A 23,545-nucleotide genomic window follows, 5' to 3' on the forward strand; every position below is an offset into this window, starting at 1 on the left:
GAAGGAGTTCGAACACCTGGGTTGGTGAACAAGAACACATTCGTGTGCCCGGAGTGTGGGGCACCCCAAACTCCACAGGGACAGAGGCTCCTATGCTCAGGACTCTTTGGGACCTCACCCTACGTATTCTCTCTCCATCTGTTCATTTGCGTCCTTCAGTATGTCCTTTGTAAGAAGCTGGCCATAGTACATACACTGCTGCCCTGGGTTCCGTGAGCTATTGCAACAAATTATCAAACCTGAGGAGGGGGGCATGGGAACCTGCGATATGTAGCCAAGCTGGACAGAAGTGTAGGAGACCTGGGGACCCACGACTTGCAACCAGTGTCTGAAGTGGGTACAGGCCTGTGGGACTGAGACCTTACCTCCTGAGGTCTGCACGCTGAGTCCAGGTGGCGTCAGAGCGGCCTTAAATCGCAGGGCACCAGTGTAGGACCGCCGTGAATTGACTAGCGTGAAGAACCCTCACATCTGGTGTCAGAAGTGTTCTCTGTGTAAAGAAAAAGCTTTCCTTTCAGCCTGCAAGCCCAAGGGCCTGGCTCCTGCTCCCACTCTCCCCGCTCCCAAGCTTCGGCCACACCCGCTGCTTTTTCTTTGGGGCTGGCACGTTCCCTTTTCCTCCTAAAGATCTCACCTCATAAGGGGCACTTCCTCATCCCTCTCCTCCCCCATTCAGTTCTGCAGAACTTGACTGGTTCCTCAGGAATGACTGGAGTATTGCCACACCCCTTAGACCCTTCCAGGATTTGTGGAAGGAACTGAATGAGGGAGGGAACCAAATATACTAGGTTCATCAAACGTCTGCAGGGCTTTCGTACGAAGGACTATCTTGGCGGTTTCCAGAAAGGAAAATTTGGACAAGAGAGACACGATGGAAGGGAGACACTTCTGCTAAATCTCAGGTAAGAAACAGTAAGAATCATTGGTGTCCACGCATCTGGACGGCAGCTGATCAGAGCTGGGCATTTCCAGGTAGAGGTCACGTGGCAACGCTGTCAAGATGAACAGTGCTGCTCCGTTAGGAGGCAGGGCCAAGTTACCTCCAGCCCCACCAGGTATACAACTCTGTTCTACGATTCTCATGGATTCCACAGAAGTCACAGAGGCAGCAGTACCCAAGTGAATTCCCTAGGGAGAAGCCACACCATTTTGCTTCTTGCACATCCATAAAGACGACAGCTCTTACAGCCAGATCTGCCTCCCACCGAACACCAAAAATGGAAGGTGGGAAAGGCCTTCAAGGGAAGTGCAGGAAAGCCTGCGTTATATTAAGACAGAATTCAGACTGGCAGCTACCAGTATTTAGATTTTATTTCATTTTATTAAAAGTTAAAACTACAGAACAAAAACTGTATGTACAAGATGACGGAGAAATGCCTAAAAGGAGAAAACAGATTAACACGACAAGGATGACGGTCAGCCCCGGCTAGACCAGAGCAATCCCTGTGGCCGTTACAAAGGCCAAAGGTGCTGGCCCCAGGTTGCGCGCCCTCCTGCCCACACATCCTCTCTACTCACAGAAGCCCAGAGAAACCTGCAGGACTGGTTTCAGAAAAACACTAGGAATACCTTCAACGTGCTCTTTGGCACAAGTGGCAGAAGCACCCAGGATAGGAACTCACACCAAGAGGCAACAACAGTCCTCATGACACCCTCATACTCTCAGTCACATAAAACAGACCACAGTACTCTGGAAACGAACGACTATGATCCACGGAACAAAGTGGAGACAAACCTCCGGGAGCCAGTGGGCCATTGAGCAGCTCAGAGAGGAACACTGGCGAAGCGTGCCCACCTACAACGGCGCGAGAAGCAGAAAGTAGAGCCCATGAAACAAACACCCCCGTCCCCAGCCCAGCCTGAGCCCAGGAGACTGGGGGTGATGCTGGACAGTTCAGCCACGAGTGCTGGCACTCCCCCGAGTCCCTCGGCGGTCAGCTCTGTGCCCCCCAGGCAGCGTGAGGGCAGCACCGGTCTGCTTGCCTGGCTGGCGTCTCAACAGCCTCCTGCACTGGCCCCGGGCCTCAGAACTGCTGAAGGATCATCTTCCGTTTCAGGTCATGGCTGAACCTGTTCATCCTAAAGAGCTCGCTGTCATAAAAAGCAGACAGGTTGTGGATATTGATCTGACGAGCCTAAAAAGAGAAAACGTCAGAGTGAGCCGTGGGCATGAACTTCTGCTCATCTGCAGCACAGCCTTCAGTCCTGGCGCAGTTTCTCAGGCCCGTTCCTGGCCGGGGGGAGGGTGGCAATCAAGCAGAGCAGAGGCGACTGGGCCAGGGTCTGGAGCCAGACACAGGGCTTGGAGTCTCAGCTCTGCCGATGGCCTGTGAGCGGGGACCAGCTCCTCAGTCACTTAGTCGCACTGTGCCCATCTCGTCTGTAAGAGGCGATGGCGGCCTCATCACCTTGTTTCGCGACGGTCAAGAGCGAAAGCGCGTGGTGCTCAGCATGCCATGGACACTCAATAAATGGCTCCCATCCAAGGCCTGCCCACCTTAATGAGGAAACAAGGACTTCTTGCCCCCAAAGGTGATGGACAGCCCCCCCAGGAAGCAGCCCTGCCCTTCCTCCCCTCTGTGCCCATACCTTGTCCACCAAGTCCTTCTCGGGAACTTCGATCGTGTCCTGCTGGGCCCCAAAGCGGTTGCGCTGGTATGTCACCTGCTCTGCCACCAACTGCTTCAGTATGAACAGCAGGAGCTCGTTGTTGTCTCGCCGGAACGAGAGGTAGCGTGCGAAAGTCTGCAGAGAACAGCCGAAGTCCAGTGATGCCCTTCCCTACCAGGGCCCTCGAGACCACTATAGGATGACCGGCCTCCACTTCTAACACACTCCTGTCATGACCTGCCAGAGCAGCCGGGAAGGACAGCAAAGTTCTGGTCTGGGCCAGAGCCTTGGGATGCCCACCATGGCCGCCTGTGATGAGCAGCACCCCCTCCCCCGGCAGGCCACGTTCCCACAGGCCCTCGCCGCAGCTCCCACCCACCTTCCTCATGCTGCGCATGACGCTGAACTTCTGTGTGTCGATGAAGCTCTCCAGCATCACGCGGATGGCCATGCTGACGTCATCCTCTATCACATAGTCGCGCAGGTGGATGCGCGCGTGGGCCTCTGCCATGCGGATCATGGACTCGATGTGCCGCACCGTGATGGGGATGCTGCCTGTCGCCTGCAGCAGGGAGACAGGCGAGGAAAATGGAGAAGTGGCACGGCTGGTGGCTCCTGTGGCAGAAGTCGATGGAGCCACTGGGTGAACTCACACCTCCCACCCTTCTCGAAGCGTGCTGGGGGCCCCCATGGATGCCGGATGCTTGTGGCCCGCCCCTATCCCACCCGCACCTTCTCTCCTACAAGCTCACTCGTGTGCCCCCTCCCACCCCAAGTGCGCGATGTTTCTGGCCAGCTGTACTGGCTTCTGCCAGGTGGGAAGTACTCCACATTCCCGTGTACGTGAGAGAATATAGCTGTCTCTATAAAAACTAAGTTGAATGCTCACCAAAGACCTGACAAAAAGGCAAAAAAGAAACATAGCAGCTGTTGCCTTGACTAGGTAGGTGAGACCCACCAGTCTACACGAATTCTGCATTCCAGTGGCACACAGGCCGCCTCTAAATTCCACTCTGCTACAAAAGAACTAACACTCGCTCAGATCGTGCGTTCATTTGGGGGAGATTCACACAAAGTCAGCCCGGAACTGGCCAACACTCCAGAGACCCGGGGCCCCATACCATGCAGACGGACGCATTCACACTCCATCTGCAATAGGATGGCTACAGTATCTACGTAGCAGTTCTTAGAGGAAAGTCACATTGGCACTTCTGAGATGAACCGCACAGCTGAGGAAGCTTCTGCCGTGCTTCCCTCTCTGCAGCCCACCCCCCTGCCCCCCGCCCCGACCCTGGGCGCTCACCATGGACTCTTTCCTCAGATCACTGTACATCTGGGCCACCTTGTCCTGGTCCATCTGGTTGAGCTTCGGGTGGACCCTCTCCTTGGCATAGATGATGTACTTCTTCAGGACCTCCTGCGGCAGGGGCTCCACACCGTACGTGTTGGGCATGGCGGGCTCCTGGGTGCCACTGCTGCCCAGCTCCTCCTCCTTGTTGTTGGGGTGGTGTCTGATATGGCTGCCAACCACAAAACGGGCCAGCATCTCATCCTAAGACGAGACAGGAGAGGCCAGGCCACAGGATGAGTCTTGTGACCTGGCCCGGGGTAGGTCAGCTCACCAGAAGTGAAAGCCGCAGGTGGCTCGGGAATGACACTCTCCCAACGGTGCCATCCTACATCTGCTGTGGCCACGCGGCGGTGGGTGCCGGGGGTGACCAGTGCACATGACAGAATTCCGCACGGAGCTTGCCTCCTAGTGAGGGGAGAGGGAACAGACACGGCTTCTGAGATACCCAGAGAGTAACATGCCTGAGATTGAGGCCCGAGGAGATCCCTCCAGCTGAGGCCGCCAGAGCACCACAGCCATGCGGCAATCTAGGAAGAACACTCCAGAAAGAGAGCCGAGCATGCTGACAACACAAAGCCTGGCGTCCGCAGGGGAGGGAGAGAGGGCAGTGTGGCTGGGGTGGACGAAGCAAAGGGCACGAGGAGGAGACAGGTCCACAGGAATCCTTGTAGGGCCAGCGGATTCTCTGCTAGTTACACTAGAAGCTGACAGCAAGTTAAGAAAAGGCATGATCCATCCACCTTATGCTTCCAGAAGATGGGCCAGCTTCCACCTTCCATCTTGGGAGCAGAAGCCAAGAGACCCACCACCAGACATGGCAGCTTCGGGTCAGAGCAAGAGAAGCTGGCACCCGGATTGCAGCAGGGATGCAGGAGAAGCACGTGGGTACAGTTGGTGGGGCCAGCAGGAACTAGTGACAGAGTGGGGACCATGTCGGCTGGGCGGTGGGCACAGGCCAGTGAAGGAAAGAAACCGAGGCTGACTCCCTGACAAACACCACGGTCTGAATGGTGTCCCTTTCCTTGCAACTAGTACAACCCGGGCTCTGATCCTCACTCAAGGTCCCTGCAGCTTGCTGCACGGGGCCCGAGACATGGGGCTGTGTACCTGGACTGGGTCCACTGTGTCCCTCACCACACACAGGATGTCGAAGCGGGAAATGATGGGCTCCGTGAGGTCCACGTTTTCTGAGAAGGTGAGTGAGGGGTCATAGCGGCCTCCTATAACACAAAGGCACCTCTCCATCAGGGCTCATGCTCATCTCCTGAGCAGAGAGTTCTTGCCAGCCCCAAGTCGCTTCAGAGACAAAACAGAAAGATGACCTTGGAAGAGGATGAACACTCAGTGCCTGCAACTGTCAGGCATGCTTGACAAGACGTTGAGGTCTTTCCCTGAGCCCTTCCCTGACATAGCCTTTTCATCGAATGTGTAACCATCTCCCAGCAGGAAAAAACCTAGAATAAGTGGGCGGGGTGCCCGGGCTTCACCTCCGTGCTGGCTGGGACCAACAATCAACTCAACTCCAGTGGAGACAATGCACTAAATTCTTGTCTTCTAAGGAAAATGTCCAAAACTGGTTCTGAGAACACAGCCCAACAAAAGACCCCACGTCCTGCTTCCACGCCGCCCCCTTCCCCCAGCAAGAACCAAAGAGAGGAAGGTTTACTGATGCTCAGTTCCTTCCTTCCTTGGACCCTGGGACTGGCCGAGGGAGGCTGCAGGCTCCTGCTTCCCGAGGCAGGACCTCTCCGGGTCTTGCCTCCCTCGGGCAGAGCCCCAACCCCCATGGCTGTCGTGCCTGGCATACCTATGGGGTTGGCCGCAGCAATGATCGTGCAGCGAGCCTGCAGGGAGGTGACGATGCCGGCCTTGGAGATGGAGATGCTCTGCTGCTCCATGGCCTCGTGGATGCTGGTTCTGTCCTGGTCATTCATCTGCAAATGTCCAACTGCATGATGCTTTGCCCCGACTGCTATCCCATGAACACTTGTTCCCCCACTCGGGGCTAAGCCAACACCTCCCCAGTACCATCACCATGTGGCCCAGGGGCCCACCTTGTCAAATTCATCGATGAGACACACTCCTCGGTCAGCCAGAACCAGGGCTCCAGCCTCTAAGGTCCACTCCCTGCTGACAGGGTGTCGCTGGACATACGCTGTGAGGCCCACGGCTGAAGCCCCCTGGCCAGTGGTAAAGATGGCACGGCTAGACACTTTCTCGACGTATTTGAGGAACTGAGACTTGGCTGTGCCGGGATCTCCACACAAGAGCACGTTGATGTCACCTCGCACCTTGTGCTTACCCCCTGGAGGCAGGGACAGAGGTGGGGATGTAAAAGAGGAGAGGGGTGCGAGGTGTAGCTGGGTTATCGCGAATTTCTCAGCCTGCTTATGTGAAGCACATTCTTTTAGAAAGGGACGTGATACCCTAGGGCTAGCAATCCCACTTCTGAGCACTGGACCCAGAAATATGGGTGCACAGGGACGCCTGTATAACGCTCTCAGTCAATGTTAAGCGACTGGAGGCAATGCAAATGTTCTCCACCCGGGACGGCTACGTACGCTAGGCTACGGAGGCCACAATGCAGTCACGGGAGAATAAGCCAGCTCAGTGGGCACCAACACAAACCTGCTACTGGGCAGAAAAGGTAAGGCAAGTATTTTACACAATCACTAACACACGCTACAGGAAATTACTACGTTTGTAAACAGAGACATATACACACATGCCACGAAATTCTTCTGGTTTTTGTAGACGTATGCATGTAAGTCTATGTGAACGGCCGTGCAAAGGTTAGGGCACACACCACACTAATCAGAGGAAAGACCACAAACGGGACCGGCTTAGAAACTGGGCGCTTGGGTGGCTGTCGGTTAAGTGCCTGGCTCTTGGTTTCGTGGGTCTGAGCCCTGAGTTGGGCTGGGCTGCGCTGTGCACGTAGAGTGCGGAGCCTGCATGGGATTCTCTCTCTCTCTCAAGATAAGTAAACTTAAAGAAAGAAAGAAAGAAAGAAAGAAAGAAAGAAAGAAAGAAAGAAAGAAAGAAAGAAACATGGTCAGCAGTGACTTTAACCTTTCTGTGACTTCTAACAATTTAAGAATATCAAAACATATTCACGTATTATTATTTTTTAAATGTTTATTTTTGAGAGAGAATGTGCACATGTGTGCACAGGGGAAGGGCAGAGAGAGAGGAAGACACAGAATCCGAAGCAGACTCTGTGCAAACAGCACACAGCCTAATGCAGGGCTCAAACTCATGAACTGCAAGATCATGACCTGAGCCAGTCGGATGCTTAACTGACTGAGCCACCCAGGTGCCCCCGTGTTATTTTTATAGTTAAAACCACCCAAAGAGCCATGGCCATGGACTACGCTCCGCCCACAACGACCAAGCCATACATGGTCTGGCCGTCTGTTAATATGTGCTTTCTCCCCAGGCGCCCGGCCTTTAAATGCAGAGTCCTGCCTTGTCTAATACCCACAATGCTGGCTCCTACGGACACCCGTGCAGAGGAAAGGTGGGTGGCACCCAAGCGCCACTCACCTGGGTTTTTAGGCTCCCCTCCAAACAGAGCCAGCGCCAGGCCTCTCTTGATGTCTTCGTGCCCATAGATGGAAGGAGCAATACTGGCGAAGATCTGCAAGGAAGGAAAAGAGCCAATGAGAACGGCACCTGTGCTCTGCGTCTGGGCCAAGCTGACACACACAGCAGGTCCCCCCCACGCTCCAGTCTCAGGGAACGGGGACACCTCCAGCCCCCAAATGCCCACACCACGGCGCCCGGGTGGCTCAGTCAGTTGAGAGTCCGACTCCTGATTTGGGCTCAGGTCATGATCCCAGGGTTGTAGGATCAAGCCCCACGTCGTGCTCTGTGCTGAGCATGGAGCCTGCTTAAGATTCTCTCTGCCCCTCCCTCTGCCCCTCTGCCCAATGTGTGCACATGCTATCTAAAAAACAAAAAATAAATAAAACATCCTAAGATTTGAAACAACATCAAATAAAGATAATACCAGAGACATCAGAGAAATGTCTCGCCAGCAGGAAGGAATTTCCACCTCCACCTGCATGCCTTTACTGTTCTCGACCTGCCTTCTGAACTGAGGAGCTCTGCACAAGCACTGCACATCCTTCCCTCCTTACAGGTCACACCAAGGCAGCCGGCAGTGCAGCCGGCCCCAGGGGGGAAGGAGGCACTGGAGCAGGAAAATCAGTGCTGAAAATCCTGAGGGAGACCCACCGAGCTGGATCCTGCCTGCTCCACAGGCCAGAATTGCTCCCTCTGGACTGCCCAGAAGGTGGAGTGAAGGTGGGAGAAATCCAATTCTCAGAGCTGGAGCTAGGGGTCAGCGGTTTATCCCAGGCACGGCTGCTTTCCCCTGCTGCCAGAGGACAGTGTGACCAGCAGGTCCTTCCGGAAAGAGGATCTGCCAGCACCACTGGCACTGTGCCAGAAATGCCTCCTGCTGTGATTTTATGTAGTAAGTTAGGAGCGGAAGTCGGTTCCACATGTACGCTTTTGCTGGTTCTTTCCTTGGCCCTAACATTTTCCGCAAGACCTAGCCCAAGGAGAGGACATAGAGCGTTAACTGGCGAACGGTAGTCCAGGCCTGGTGTGTGTGAGAGGCTGCCATCTCTAAATACCATTTCCCACTGAGAGAAAATTATACATCCCACAGGGCTATTTGGAGAAATGGCAGTGTCTTGCAAGAGAAAGAAGAAAGCCATCACAGACAACTGGGGTCACGACGACACCACTCAGGAGCCAATACAACAGGCTTCATACTGGCCACTAGAGGGACACGCTGGGCATCACCTGGAGCCTCAATAACACAGATATTTGTTAATTTGTAATGACATTCAGTGGTCACCCCGGGAGGGGACCATTGCTTATTCTGAAAACTGGTAAACAAAGGGAAAGAATCAAGCACCCTCCTGCTTTTCCTGCTGGACCTTAACCCAGGGACAGTCCAAAAATTAACAGAGAGAAGCTTCTCTACATAGAAGGATTCTAGAAAATGAATGAAGAAGGATTTGGAATTAGAAGACCATCATTTTGCAACCCCTGATGAATGCATGGGTTTAGCCAAGGATCATCAGTGGCTAATGTCACAGAGAGGCAAGGCACGTGTCCCCGGTGGGAACACAGGCCCCTGATGCAGTCTTACCGCGCCACCCCCCGCCCCCACACCAAAAGAAGAAAAAAACCCATCAACCTGGAGACTGGGTAAGCCTGCGCAGCTCAGTAACAATTCACAGAAAGCGGGTGGCCCAGGAACATGTTCAACAAGGGCACAATCGGCAACACCAGACTGTGGAAAATTTAGCAGGCAGACGACCCAAATTTTTCCACAAACAAATTGCAAGAGGGCACCTGGGTGGCTTAGTTGGTTAAGCGTCTGACTTTGGCTCAGGTCATGGTCTCGTGGTTCTTGAGTTTGAGTCCCACATCAGGCTCTCTGCTCTCATCACAGAGCCTGCTTCGTATCCCCTGTTCCTCTCTATCTCTGTTCCTCCCCAACTCATTCTCTCCCTCTCTCAAATAAATAAGTAAAACCTTAAAAAAACTTGCAAGAAAAGAGGAGATGGAGAGGGGACCTAAAAAGATTGAGACTTAAGAGATTAATCCGTCGCAATGTGGGGGCCTTCCCTGGGGATCAAGTCCAGGAAACTTGTAAAAAAAAAAAAAAAGAAGTAGGATAATCAGGGAAATGTGGAGACCAACCAAATACTTGGTATTACAGAACTGCGAATTAGTTTTTTAAAGTGTGGCTGCAGAGTTGGGGTTAGGTTCAGCAGAGAGGGCCTGTCAGAGATCCTTGGTTGCAGATGCTGCATCGGAAAGTGGCCTCACAGTAATGAGTGGACCCGAGGGGACACAAGGCTGGCACGACTGCAGCAACCAGTGGAGCCGGGGGAAGGATATGTGGGGCTCACTGTGCTGCTTCACGCCTACATCCAGAAGTTTGTGCGGTAAAGTTTTAATAGTCAGGTCAGGACTTGTGCTTGGGCGTGCACAGAACTCACCGTAAGCCAGCATGCACACAGGCGTCCTCCCCCAGACGCAGTAACTGACGGAGAGGGAGCAGAGAGCTGTCCCTGGAGCGCGGGCTCAGACCACACTGCCCAATGGGGATCCTGCCTCTGCCATTAGCAGCTGTGCGGCGTGGAGGCTTATTTAATCCGTGCCTCAGTTTACTCACCAATAAGACGGGTACATGTGACACCTCCACTATAGGACTGTTGTTGCTACCTGGAAACTACCTAGAGAGTGTCAAGTAGGTGCTTCATGCTCAGTGTGCATGATTCTGCCACGACACCCTCACTTGTGCCGGGAGTGTCAGGAGACACGATCTGCCATGGATGTCTCCTCCTCCTGTGCGTCCTGTGGCTGTGCCAAGGCCACTTGTCCCTGACCTCTCTTTACCCAGACTGCTTCTCAGGGCTGTTCCCGTATGAAGTGCCCCTGCGTGGATGAGGTAATGTCTCCCTCCAGCACCAAGAGCAGCAGGCCCCCTTCCTGCCTGCTATGCACCAGTTTCCCAGGCTCAGCTCCCCTCCTGCAAAGCACCCACTGCATCCAGATGGGCCTCCTGTAGATTAGAGGGCAAGGAAGCAACCATGCTAAAGCCCACACTGTCCTGTCGCTGACCTAGCTGGTCTGAGCGAGTAACAGGCAACCTTAATGGCTGGTAAGAAGGGTGAGACTAAACCCAGACCTGCCGAGGAAGGACACGCTTCCCGTGAAGTATTCCATTTAAACCTCATGATCCTGGGGCCTCCACGTCACAAAGGAGGAAACAAACCGAGGCTCTGGGCAGACAACTGTCTGTTCCTAAATGAGACAGGCAGGACCTGACCCCAGATTCCTCTGACTCTGAAGCTCATGCTATTAACTCTCAATACGCACTGTTCCCGCTCCCCACGCAGAATACCCCGCCAGAAAGAGGAGACAAGCCCCCAACTGCACCGCGACTGTGAACACGAGACGGTGCTTATCTTCCTACGGTTTTTTATGCCTTTGGGACACCCATCCACGTTTTGAACAAGTAGTCTAACTTCTGTACGGACGTGCAGTAACAGCTCCCTGCTGAGCACACAACAGTGGAGCATTTGTGTGTGCACATCTATGTAATCTTTGTAACAACTCTGCCTGCGGATCCTACTACCCAGATGCAAGCAGCCCATCTGATCACACCAAGGGTTGGGCTGAAATCCAAACTAAAGAGACTGGCTGCACACCGATGCTCCCATTAGTTCTTTGCAATCTAAGTGTTAGGTGTGAACTACATCCCTTGATATGTCGGTAGAAATATCTATCACGGACGAGGGCCCACAAAATCAAATGCCCTGGGTTTTTGCACACTCGAGTTATTCAGGCTGCAGAGAACAGAGAAGCGGGTGGCTGGGGCAGACAGCAGGGAGCACGCCCCGTCTGCAAGGCAGCTGCCGCTTGGCTCCTGTCTGTCACTGCTGGAGAGCAACACAGACCTAGCACTGATGGATGCTTGGATGGCTTCTGGATCTTTAGGTGAAAACTCTTGGACTCCTAAGGATGATAACTCATTCAAAAATAAATGCAAACTAAAAAGAAAAGGAAACACAGAACCACATACCAACTGAACAAAACCTGCTGGCAGGCAGCATGTGGCCCACAGGCTACCAATTTGCAAACCTCTGGCTTCGATAGTTCAAAGGAGCCCCACCATTTTTGGATCCTGCCTGTCATCCATTCTTTCAGTTTGTTCCCGAAAACTTGAGTGTAGTTTCTGTCTTGGAACAAGTTATTGGTGAAAACATCCACCCTGACACTGGACTAAAGATGGGGCCAGTACAGATCAACCCTCCCTGGTATCATCTGGTCTTCCTTTACCCATGGGGGCTCAGAAAGGGGTCCCACAGAGATGTCATCCTCTCTAGAAGAATCCCTTTCAGGGGCGCCTGGGTGGCTCAGTCAGTTAAGCATCCAACTTCGGCTCAGGTCATGATCTTATGCATTGGGCTCTGTGCTGACAGCTCAGAGGCTGGAGCCTGCTTCAGATTCTGTGTCTCCCTCTCCCTCTGCCCCTCCCCTGCTCATGCTCGGTCTCTCAATAATAAATAAACATTAAAAAAAAAAGAATTAAAAGAAAAAAAAAGAATCCCCTCCAGATCCTTCTAAAGGACCTCTCTTTAGGAGTGCCTGGGTAGCTCAGTCAGTTGAGCGTCCGACTCTTGATTTCAGTTCAGGTCATGACCCCAGGTCATGGGACCAAGCCCCAAGCCCCACGCTGGTCTCTGCACTGGGTGTGGAGCCTGCCTCAGTGTCTGTCTGTGTGTCTCTCTCTCACCCTCCAACCGCGCTCTAAAAATAAAAATAAATAAATAAAGGGTCTCTCTTTAGAAGTCACTCTCTCCAATGCTGAGAGAGTCACCGTGTAAGCGTGCAGGTGTAACTGAAACTGAGCAGTCAGTACACTGATAGCCCACACGTGTGCACCTGAAGAAGTTAGCTACACAGACAAGGAGGCAGACGAAACAGCAGCTACCAAGGCCCAGAAGTGCGGCACAGCTTTCTATGCTAGGACAACTACGAGCAATTCTGGAAGTCTGGGGCACAGGGCACGCGTGGGGACCGCCTTCAACTACATCCTGTCTCCCACGCTCTCATCTGCTGCCGTCCTCGTCTCCTTGACAAAGCGGGAGAGCGGCAAGAACTGAAGCAGAGAGAAAGAGGGGTGCTGGCAAAGTGTCCTAGAAGCATGGGGCTCCCGTGGCACGTCAGGCGCACATGAACACGGCTGATGTGTGCCAGGCCACCCAGCAGGGAGGGCTGGGTCTCTGTTCCTGGAGAAACTGGCTGAGATACTCACGAAGAGTCTGAAAACATGTCCACTGCATTAGCACTCATTTTCCTCTGGGAAGCGTGGGAACCAAAGAATCATGGGTTGTAACCATCTTCCCATGGTACTGATTTTGTGAGAAGATCCTGTTCCATTGTTTTCTTTCTTGTTATTGGGGATCCTGATTAACTATGAGCCCCATGAGGGCCAGGACTGTGCCGGATTTCCCACCAAGATCCTAGACTGTGGCCATAAAAGGCATCCAAGGACTGAGTGTGCTGACAGAATGAGGTTCTTGTCGTCCAAGGCTGGGAAAGCACCCGCCTCCTGGTGGTACCCCAAATCCTAGTGGCCCAGGTGGAGGTGACAGAGGTGTGTCACATGTGGCCCTACCCTCAAGGGAAGGATCCCATTTGTTAAACAAGCCAAATGGAAGCTGCACTGAACCAAGGGTCTGGCTCTGCAGAAGAGCAGAGGCAAAAAAAAGGCTACGCTGTTCTGCATTAAACGCTGAACAGGAAGAGAGAACAAAAAAAAGATGGAGGACAGCCATGAGCTTGAGGAGAACACTTCCCGACCTGGGAGCCAAGCGATACCTGAGCAGGTGAAACATACATCCCAGCTCCCCAACCTTCAGTGACAACATCCACAATTAAAACAAAGAAACCCCAAAACCACGCTGGGGTTGAGTCCTTCCTAGAGAAACCACTGTGGGGAGGAGTCTGGTAGCAGGGCACACTCCCCACCCCCCCATGCGGCACCTGTTTCAGCTTTGAGCCCAAGCTCCACTCCATCCACTGACTCCTCACCACAGCCCCATCCCACGTGAATAGCGGTACAGTCCCCCCCATCAAGGCAAGTTTTCCGAACTGATGCCAGGAAGGGAGCCCAGACTCCAGGACCCGGGGAATTAAGACCGCGGTTCTGGGGCAGTGGGCCCCCAGCCTCCTCTGGGAGCATGGCAATCCCGCCCGGCCTTCCACCTGCCTTCTCCCCGATCTGCTGGTCCTTGGAGAGGCTGGTGATCATCTTCACATCTTCGTCTGTCAGTTCCCCCACGGCAACCTTGTTGTCCTTCTTGGCCACGTGGTTGGCTAAGATGACAGTGGCAAACACGGGGAAGCCGTTGGCCGTGTTGAGGGAGCCATCGTAGTTGTTGTGGTAGATGCCAGTCAGCTCCTGGGAGAAGGGAGCCAAGCCAGAGGGCCAGCCCTGGGTCAGACCCAGGGGCGCGTCCTCCTTCCCAAGTCATCCCCAAGTCCTCCATGCCAGGCACCGAGACAAGTAACCCAGACGGCCAAAGCAAAACTAACTCCTACGTTCCAACCCGCCAGCCTTTACAAGGACCGAGGGGTCTTCCTCTCAGCAATGGAAGAACCAGCCTCAGCCGATGCCCCCGCTACCGGCAACCCTCTCCAACCCTCTCCACACCACAGATGCTCACGCTGATTTCCCTAGCAACTGGGCTCCCTCCGCGCCTGCTCCGGGCCACTTACTATCTCATCTCCTGGCTTGCAGCTGTCCACCAGATCGGCGAGGAGGATCGCGTCCTTGGAGCGGGGCAGCCGGCCGGCCGCCACTTTGCCGGGACTCTCCTGAATTCGAATGCGCTGGTAGTTCTGATACACGGTCTGTGTGGGGCAAACACAAGGTCACAGGAGCCTGTCTCTGCATGGCCAACCTTGCACCCCTCCAAACACTGACTTATTATGCCACCCAACCTTGGCCACGGCCCCATGAGGAGGGAAAACAGACATGGTTCTTCTTTCTACCAACTCACTAGAAAACGGAGAGTGAAAGACAGCAGGGAATGAGCTTGCTGTGACCAACATATGAGTGGACGGTCCCCACCCCTGCCACCACCCCTGTGGATGCCTCTCTACTGCTAGACAGTCAAGCACCTGCTAAATGCTATGTAACCCAGCCCTTGTGCACATGGATGCTGGAACCAGGCTGCCCCGGTTCAAATCTTAGCTCCATGGCTTAGGCTGTGTGATCTTTGGCAAGTGATGTCCCCTCTCTATGCGTTTTCTGCAGAATGGGGATGCTAACACTCTGAGTGCAACCTCATGGTTAAATCATGCCATATGTCAAAAACACATCAATGCCAACCAAGACGGTGAGCTCCACTAAGCGTTGGCTCTACTGCCAAACGTCACAGGCTAACGTCGTGCTGTGCAATGTAACATCCATTATTTCACTGTCTAGCAAAGAGGCCACAAAATACAGCCGTCGGAAGCACACAGTCTGGATCAAAATCCGGAGTTCAAATCCTTTGGACCTCTTCCTAGCTGGGTGACCTAGGGGTCAGTAATACCACCTGCCTCAAAGGGTGTGAAATTACACATCACCCACCCCTCGGTACCTTGCAAGTACTCCAGAAGCTTCAACTATAATTACTACTTGTTTAGAAGCAGAGCCTGAAACTCTGCTCCTGTGTACAAGACTTCTCAAGAAGCTTCTGTGAAGGTGGACTCTTAAGAAGGATAAGCTAAGGGGCGTCTGGGTGGCTCAGTCGGTTGAGCGTCTGACTTCGGCTCAGGTCGTGATCTCACTGCTGTCAGTACAGAGCCCACTTTGGATCCTCTGCCCCCCTCCCCCGGCCCCTTCCCTGCTCACACTCTCGCTCTCAAAAATAAATAAACGTTAAAAAAAAAAAAAAAAAAAAAAAAAAAAAAAAAGACGAGCTAAGCAGGCAATCTGGGCGTCCCCTAAAAGTACTGTGATGACCCCCACTCTACAGATGAAGTCATTCAAGTACAAAGGCAAACAGCCCAGAGACTTTCAGCAGGACCTCCTGAATACGGCACAGCAGTGTCTGAGGCAGTCACCATCTAGAGGCCCCCAGTGGGAGGCTGTCAGAGAGGTAGGTACCAGGGTCGTCAAGGGGAAGCCCCATGTGGGTGAGGGACGGGAAAGCAGGTGCCTTGCTAAGGGTGCAGCCAGGTAAGAGTGAGCCCAATTTTCCAGAGCTTCTCATTTTTTTAAAGAAAGCCATCAACTCTGATGTTTTAAATAAAATCATCTGCTTAAAATATTGGCTTAAATTCTCAAAAAACACCTGGGCCAAACTAAACAGACTAGCCAGATAGATCTGGTTCACCTCAGGGTGCGGCCATACGCACTTCCATCCTGCACAGACAGGAAGAGCAGTCAACAGTGGGCACAGGATGGTCTCTCACCTCTTCCATGTTGACTTCAAAGGGGCCAGCTGACTGGCACTCGGGGCAGGAGCCCGGCTTCACCTCCTGGTTCTGAGACTGACAGAAGGGCCCCAGCACAAAGTTACACTTGTTGCAGTTGTACTTGACCATGCTGAGCTGGGGCAGGACACCGGTGCAGCTGGTCACCACCCCGCTGGTGCGGATCAGCTGGTTGAGGTGCAGCTGCCTGCAGACACGAGAGCGAGAATATCAGAGTCCTGGAGGCCAGATGCGTGACCCGTGCCCTGCAGAGGTCAGAGCGGTAAGTAGGTGGATCCAGAAAACCCAGGGTCATCCCATCGCGCCCCAGTGCCAGAGCACAGGGGGTGAGGACTCTCTCCTCAGCTGAAGCCAGCCTGCCCACACTTCCGTGGCCCTGCTGGAGCTCCCCCGAATGAAGCCACAGCAGGGTGCTAAGGACCCGGACCCTGAGGCTTGCCCTGCCCTCGGCTCACCTGAGCGAGCGCAGCTCCTCTACCAGAGGCAGGTGGGAGATGCGCACATGGATGTGGCTGGCGATGCGGTCGTACTTGGGGTACATGGCCAGCACAACCTCCAGGGCAGCCTCATCAAAGATCTGCAGCAGCTCTGCAGGTGCCTCAGGCAGGAAGTAGGCCAGGACGTGCTCCCGGGCTGCCAGGTCCTCATAGTTCACCACCAGGCTCTCGCGGTTCTCTGGAGGCAGGAAAAAGAGACTGAGCACAGAGCTCAGCCGCGGACACAGCAGGCACTTTCCATCTCACTGCGTGGGGAAGAAGGCCTGCCCACCCAAATCCTTGGCTTGGGGCTGGCAACCCCAGCCCTGACTTCTAAGCCTGCCCTGCTTTAGCTACGTGACTCAGGCAAGTGACACATCCTGAGCCTCGGCTTCCCAAACTGTAAAATGCAGATGTCACACAGCGTAGCGCAAAATTACATCAAGTGAAATGCACAGGGTGATGTTTACAGGAGCGTTGCAAACTCAAAATGCCTAAGAGGGCCACGAAGGAAACCTGTGAGTAAACTGTGTCAAATAACAAAACAAAAGGGGGCGGAGTGGACAGCAGGGAACCAAGATCTGTGTGCCTCCTTTTAAATGTAATTCCGGCCACACGGAAACATGCTACTTTCTGACTGAACTAGTAATCTAGACTTTTACATGAAACCGGCCGCCTATTAAGCACTCAAAAAACATTTCTGTGGTCCAGCTGGTGTCCCTGGACAGCCAGTGAGCATCCTAGTGCAGACACGCATTTTGTATTCGCCTAAAAGACAGACATCTCCAGCTTCAGGTGGTAGCTCCTGTCTAGCTACAGGCAAGTTACCCAGTATTCCCCACACTTCCCACCCCTATTAAATGTGCCGTTAAAGGCCCATGCAAATGGCCTGCTGCAGGAGAACTCTGAAAAGCGGACTGAGTGAGCGGAGGGGACGCGGGGATGCTCGGAAGCCACACCTTTGCACATGTCACTGATGCGTTCCTTGAAGACGTTGTGGCCATGGCTGTCCACATGGGTGCGCAGGAAGTTCTTAAAGCGGTGGTGGATCTCCAGGCGTGGGCCTGCCATGCTCACCCATTCACGCACAGAGTGGCCCTTGAGGTCCTCCAGGTTCTCAATGCTCTCAATCATGTCCTCGTCCTCCTCGCCCTCCTCCGTGGCCCGCTCCACCTGGCGGCGCTTCCGGGAGGGGCGCTCCTCGTCTTCCTCGTCGCTGTCTGGAGGCCAAAGGGATACCCTCAAGTGAGGCCGTCCCCAGAACTGCTTTTCCCAGCTCCCCTAGGCTCTGGAAGCTAGGACCAGCCTTGCACCCTTGGAGGTTGCAGACCTTCAAACCTACCGTACAGGAGCCCACGGCGCATGCGGCCCAGGCCCCGGCCAGCCTCTCGGTCACGCTGCCTCATGGCCCGCTCCGCTGCCTCCCTCTGACTGGCCGTCAGCTCCTCTACGTCCTCATCATCCAGGGCCAGTCCCTCGGCCTCGTAGGCATCCAGCTCCGGGATGGCACGATAGTCCCTGAGAGAGCCCCGGAATGGACCCTGTTAGTTATCAAGACCAAAACAACCCCCCCCACACCTCCAGAAGTGGGCTTGCTCCAGAAGGCTCAGGAGCCCCAGGCTGGGCAGGCCAGAAGAAATCTTGGTCTGTGTATACAACGGAGTATATTTCAGTCTTCAAAAGGAAAAACAGTCTGACACGCTAAACATGGGTGAATCTTTTTTATGTTTTTTTATGTTTATTTATTTTTGAGAGAGAGACAGAGACAGAGCACAAGTGGGGAGGGGGCAGAGAGAGAGAGGGAGACACAGAATCTGAAGTGGGCTCCAGGCTCTGAGCTGTCAGCACAGTCTCCCACAGACTGCGAGTCATGACCTGAGCTGAAGTCAGACACTTAACAAACTGAGCCACCCAGGCGCCCCTAAACATGGGTGAATCTTGAGGACAAATATGTTCAGGGAAATAAGCCAATCCCCAAAGGGCAAATTCTGCAGGATTCAGTTTGGAAGGAGGAAAAAGTTCTGGAGATGGGTGGCAGAGATGGTGACACAACAGTGTGCGTATACTTGATGCCACTGGATTGAACACTTAAAGAGGGTGAATTTTGTGTTACGTGTATTTAACCACAATAAAAAAAAGGGGACAGATCTCCAGACAGCTTTGAGCATCCCGAAAGAAACAGGAATTGAAGGAACCCCAAAACCTTCAGGCAGCCAACCCCAGCCCCCCAACAAGGCAGAAATTTTCCCCACACCTTCCTCCTCCCAGACAATGCCGCCCCAAGCCCCTGGAAGTTCTGGGAGGGTCATCTATTGACATCTGCCAAACCAGCTTCTCTGAAACGTCCACACGCTGGCTCAACCGTCTCAGCTACCCTTAAGATCTTCAAGGGCTCATTTTCCAGTCACCTACCAGATATTTGAAGGGGGAATGAATGTTGCCTGAACAAAGAACCCATGAGAGTGAAGCACGGCTTTCCTCCCTACAATTCTGGGAGGTAGACACCATTATTCCATTTGAAAGATGAGGAAATTGGATTACGGGGGTAATGGGGCTTTTGCCAAAAGTCGCTCAGCAGAGTTGGGCGTCAAATACATCCAACCACAAACTGCAGGCTCATTCTCAGATACCATACTACACTCCCCCCCCCCCCCCGACAATCTTCTGGAATTCTCCCTTTTTTCAAAGTGGTGATTGGAGGAACTGCACCCCCCTTTCTTTTCTTTGCAGTAAACTCAGAATAAGTAATTCCACACTTCTGATGCCAGAAACAGATCCCAGAGCCAGGTACATTTCTGGGCTGATCCATTTCCAAATGCTTAAATGTTTTCAGTTAAATGGTATATGTCTAGTTCTTTGAGAATTTTAAGTCACATGAGATGTCCTCTGTCCTCCGTGAAATTCTAATTGGTCCATATTAAAACTAAAGAACTGAACATAATCAAAATTAAAAGCTTTTGTGCCTCAAAAGACACCATTAAGAAATGGTTAAGAAAAAAAAGCCAGATTGAGAAGACAATATTTGCAAACTGCGTATCTGATAAAGGACCTGTATCCAGAATAAATTTTAAAAACTTACAACTCTGGCACAAAAAACAGACACTCAGATCAATGGAACCAAATAGAAAACCCAGAAATGGACCCACAAACGTATGGCCACCTAATCTTTGACAAAGCAGGAAGGAATACCCAATGGAATAAAGATAGTCTCTTCAGCAAGTGGTGCTGGGAAAACTGGACAGCGACATGCAGAAGAATGAACCTGGACCACTTTCTTACACCACACACAAAACTAAACTCAAAATGGATGAAAGACCTAAATGTGAGACAGGAAGCCATCAAAATCCTAGAGAATACTGGCAAAAACCTCTTTGATCTTGGCCGCAGCAACTTCTTACTCAACATGTCTCTGGAGGCAAGGGAAACAAAAGCAAAAACGAACTACTGGGACCTCATCAAAATAAAAACCTTCTGCACAGAGAAGAAAACAATCAGCAAAACTAAAAGGCAACCGACAGAATGGAAGAAGATATTTGCAAACGATGTATCAGATAAAGGGTTAGTATCCAAAAATCTGTAAAGAACTTATCAAACTCAACACCCAAAAAACAAATAATCCAATGAAGAAATGGGCAAAAGACAGGAACAGACACTTCTCCAAAGAAGACATCCAGATGGCCAACAGACACATGAAAAAATGCTCAACATGACTCATGATCAGGGAAATACAAATCAAAACCACAAAGAGATAACATCTCACACCTGTCAGAAAGGCTAACATTAACAACTCAGGCAACAACAGATGTTGGCAAGGATGCGGAGAAAGGGGAACACTCTCGCACTGTCGGTGGGAATGCAAACTGGTGTAGCCTTTCTGGAGAAGAATATGGAGGTTTCTTAAAAAGTTAAAAATAGAACTACCCCATATCCAGCAATTGTACTACTAAGCATTTACCCAGAAGATACAAAAATACAGAATTGAAGGGGTACATGCACCCTGATGTTTATAGCAGCACTATGAACAATAACCAAACTATGCAAAGTGCCCAAATGTCCATTGACTGATGAACGGATAAAGATGTGGGGTGTGTGTGTATATACACACACACACACACACACACACACACACACACACACACTGGAATGTCACTCAGCCATCAAAAAGAATGAAATCTTGGGGTGCCTGGGTGGCTCAGTCGGTTAAGCGTCCAACTTCGGCTCAGGTCATGATCTCACGGTTCATGGGTTCAAGCCCCGCGTCGAGCTCTGTGCTGACAGCTTAGAGCCTGGAGCCTGTTTCAGATTCTGTGTCTCCCTCTCTCTCTGTCCCTCCCCCATTTGCGCTCTGTCTCCCTCTGTCTCAAAAATAAACATTAAAAAAAAAAAATTAAAAAAAAAAAAGAATGAAATCTTGCCATTTGCTACAACATGGATGGAGCTAAAGTAAATTATGCTAAGCAAAATTAGTCAGAGAAAGGTAAGTACCATATGATTTCATTCATATGTGGAATTTAAGAAACAGAACAGATGAACATATGGCAAGGGGATTTTAAAAAAGGAGAGGGAAACAAACCATAAGAGACTCTTAATGATCAAGAACAAACTGAGGGTTGACGGAGGGACATGGGTGAGAGAGGGGCTAGATGGGTGATGGGTATTAAGGAGGGAGGGCACTTGTTGGGATGAATACTAGGTATTGTATATAAGTAACGAATCACTGAATTCTACTCCTGAAACCGATAATTGCACTGTATGTTAACCAGGATTAAAAAAAAAAAAGATTAACCACAGAGTTCCCGTATGAGCTAGCAATTCCGTCCCTAGATATATGCCAAAGAGAATGGAAAGCATATGTTCACATAAAAAATTCAGAGCATCTGTCCAAAGACTCCCAATTCCTTCCACAGTGTGACACGCATGGCACAACAGTCTCATCATCTAGGGTAATGATGCTTAAAGCAAAGATCTGAAAGGTCCAGAGAGCCCTCGCAAGTCCCTCGGGTGGCTCACAAAGGGTACTCTCCATGGATTATAGGATGGCCTGTACAGTGCTCTCAAACACACCACATTTGGAACCCCTGAGTCAGAGTAAAAGAAGGTCCCAAAGGGGGCACCTGGGTGGCTCAGTCGGTTGAGCGTCCGACTTCGTCTCGGGTCATGATCTCGCAGTTGGTGAGTTCGAGCCCCATGTCAGGCTCTGTGCTGACAGCTCGGAGCCTGGAGCCTGACTGGGATTCTGTGTCTCCCCTTCTCTCTGCCCCTCCCATGCTCATCCTCTGTCTCTGTTTCTCAATAATAAGTAAACGTTAAAAAAAATATCTAAATAAAAAAAGAAATCTTGATTCATCAGGCACCCCTGCACAGTTTCAGTTGCAGAAAAGAAGTGGCAAAAAACAAGTTGCAGAAAAACACTCAGCTGCCTCTTCTTCCTGTTGTTCCAAGTCACCCTTGGCATCCTTGACGTGGTCCATCACATTAGAGACCCCTTGCATCCCCTGGGATGCACATCTTATGGAGCTGAGGCTCACCCAGGCCTTAGGACCCAGACGAAGATTCAGCAAGTTACAGGGACCTATGCTGTGGCTCCATGAACCTGTCTCCCCCTAGACCCTGCCATCAAGGTGCACTCACAGACAAGGATACTCTGATTCATCTGCTACTCCTGCACCCAAAGCAAGGTCACTGGACACAACCCACGAGCTCTCCGCAAAAACCGTCTGCTGAGTGCCTGGCCTTGAATGAAAATACCTCTCCATGCCATCTCCGATAAGCTCCTCTCCATCTTCTTCCTCTTCATCCAGGGGTCCTTCTGTACCTAGAAGTCCCTCAGACTCATCCTCAAAAGGGGGAAGATCACGACCAGGGCTGGAGGTCAGGGCATCGGTGCGACGGGAGCTTCGCCCAGGGCTGGAAGTGAGAGGATCATTTCGCAGCCGCCGGGCTGGGCTGGATGCCACAGTGTAGGACTCAGATGATTCCTGCAATGGAGGACCGAGAACTCGTGAGGGCTGACTTAGCTTCCCATAAGGCAGCCCTCTCTCTCTACCTGTGACCCTGTGCCCCCGACACTCCAAACCCTGTCAGGCTCAAAACTTTGCCCTTAGATGTTCCCTCTGCCTGGAATGCTCTCCAGTGAGCTGAGCCAATGGCTTCTGAGCACACAGGAAGCAGCTCAAGTATCACTTACTCAAACACTGCAGCCACTCACTCCCATTTCCCTTCTCCAGGACCAGTCACTAAGCACATCTCATTTGCTTATGTACCTGTTTCTCTACTCCCTCTGCCTTCCTCTCCTGTAAGCCCGCCTTCCCACCCATGAAAGCACCCACAACATGCAAGACACTGCGATAGGAAACACAATACAAGAGTGACTGAAACCTCAGAGATCTGGAACGTACAGACTGGTGGAGAGAAGACCATAAATAAGACAAATGGACAAAAAATACCACAATACGTGCACGAAGATGGTGGGACCGTGTCTGTCTTGTGTACACCCAGCGCCAGGCATAGAGAGGGTGCCCCACAAGCATGTGCGCGGTGGGTGAATGATAGTGGCCGGGTGGGCCACTTAGCTCGAGTTAAGGAATTCCGAGCTCCCAGCTTGGCGCGGGGCCCGCTGGCTTTGCACAAGGGACGAGTACAAGGGAGAAATCAGCTGCCGACCCGAGCCCAGGGACCCAACCTCATCCGAAGGCCCCTTCCCGGCGGGACCGAGCGCGGCGAAAAGAGCCTGAGAACCAGAAGCGCGCAGCCCCTCGCCCCAGTTCCCGGAGCGCGCCCGCACCGCCCGCGCCCCTGGCCCCAGGCAGACGTGCCGGGTCGCGGGGACCACCCGCCGTCCCCCAGGCCCGCTCCCCTCCGCACGGCAAACGCGCGCTCACCGCCATGGTAGCGCCTCGCTCCCCGCCGCCACTCCGGCAACAACCAGTTTTCGCGCGAAAAGCGGCTCACGTGACCCGCCCGAGCCCGCGAAGCGTCCGAAAGAACACAGCGTCGTGACGTAAGCCTTATCTGCGTGCGCGGGGGGCGGGCCAAAGGAGGAGGCCCCGCCCTCGCCTCTGAGGCCCCTCCCCTGCCCGGCCTT

At 52.6% G+C, this 23,545-nt stretch overlaps 1 protein-coding gene across 1 annotated transcript; it reads right to left on the minus strand.

Annotated features, from left to right (window-relative positions):
- Nucleotides 1-1,293: 1,293 nt before the first annotated feature.
- MCM2 (minichromosome maintenance complex component 2) lies at nt 1,294-23,451 on the minus strand. Its single transcript, XM_060631924.2, has 16 exons — nt 23,343-23,451; nt 22,210-22,439; nt 17,804-17,979; nt 17,421-17,681; nt 16,441-16,660; nt 15,965-16,172; nt 14,279-14,413; nt 13,770-13,961; nt 7,508-7,601; nt 6,016-6,266; nt 5,769-5,895; nt 5,069-5,181; nt 3,914-4,162; nt 2,990-3,172; nt 2,590-2,745; nt 1,294-2,135 (listed from the first exon to the last, which is right to left on the minus strand). Exons 1-16 carry the CDS (start codon nt 23,346-23,348, stop codon nt 2,025-2,027), a joined length of 2,712 nt encoding a protein of 903 aa, XP_060487907.1. The 5' UTR covers nt 23,349-23,451; the 3' UTR covers nt 1,294-2,024.
- Nucleotides 23,452-23,545: the final 94 nt, after the last annotated feature.

Source organism: Panthera onca, chromosome A2, assembly GCF_046562875.1.
Source record: "Panthera onca isolate mPanOnc1 chromosome A2, mPanOnc1 haplotype 2, whole genome shotgun sequence".
In the NCBI taxonomy this organism is placed as follows: domain Eukaryota; kingdom Metazoa; phylum Chordata; class Mammalia; order Carnivora; family Felidae; genus Panthera; species Panthera onca.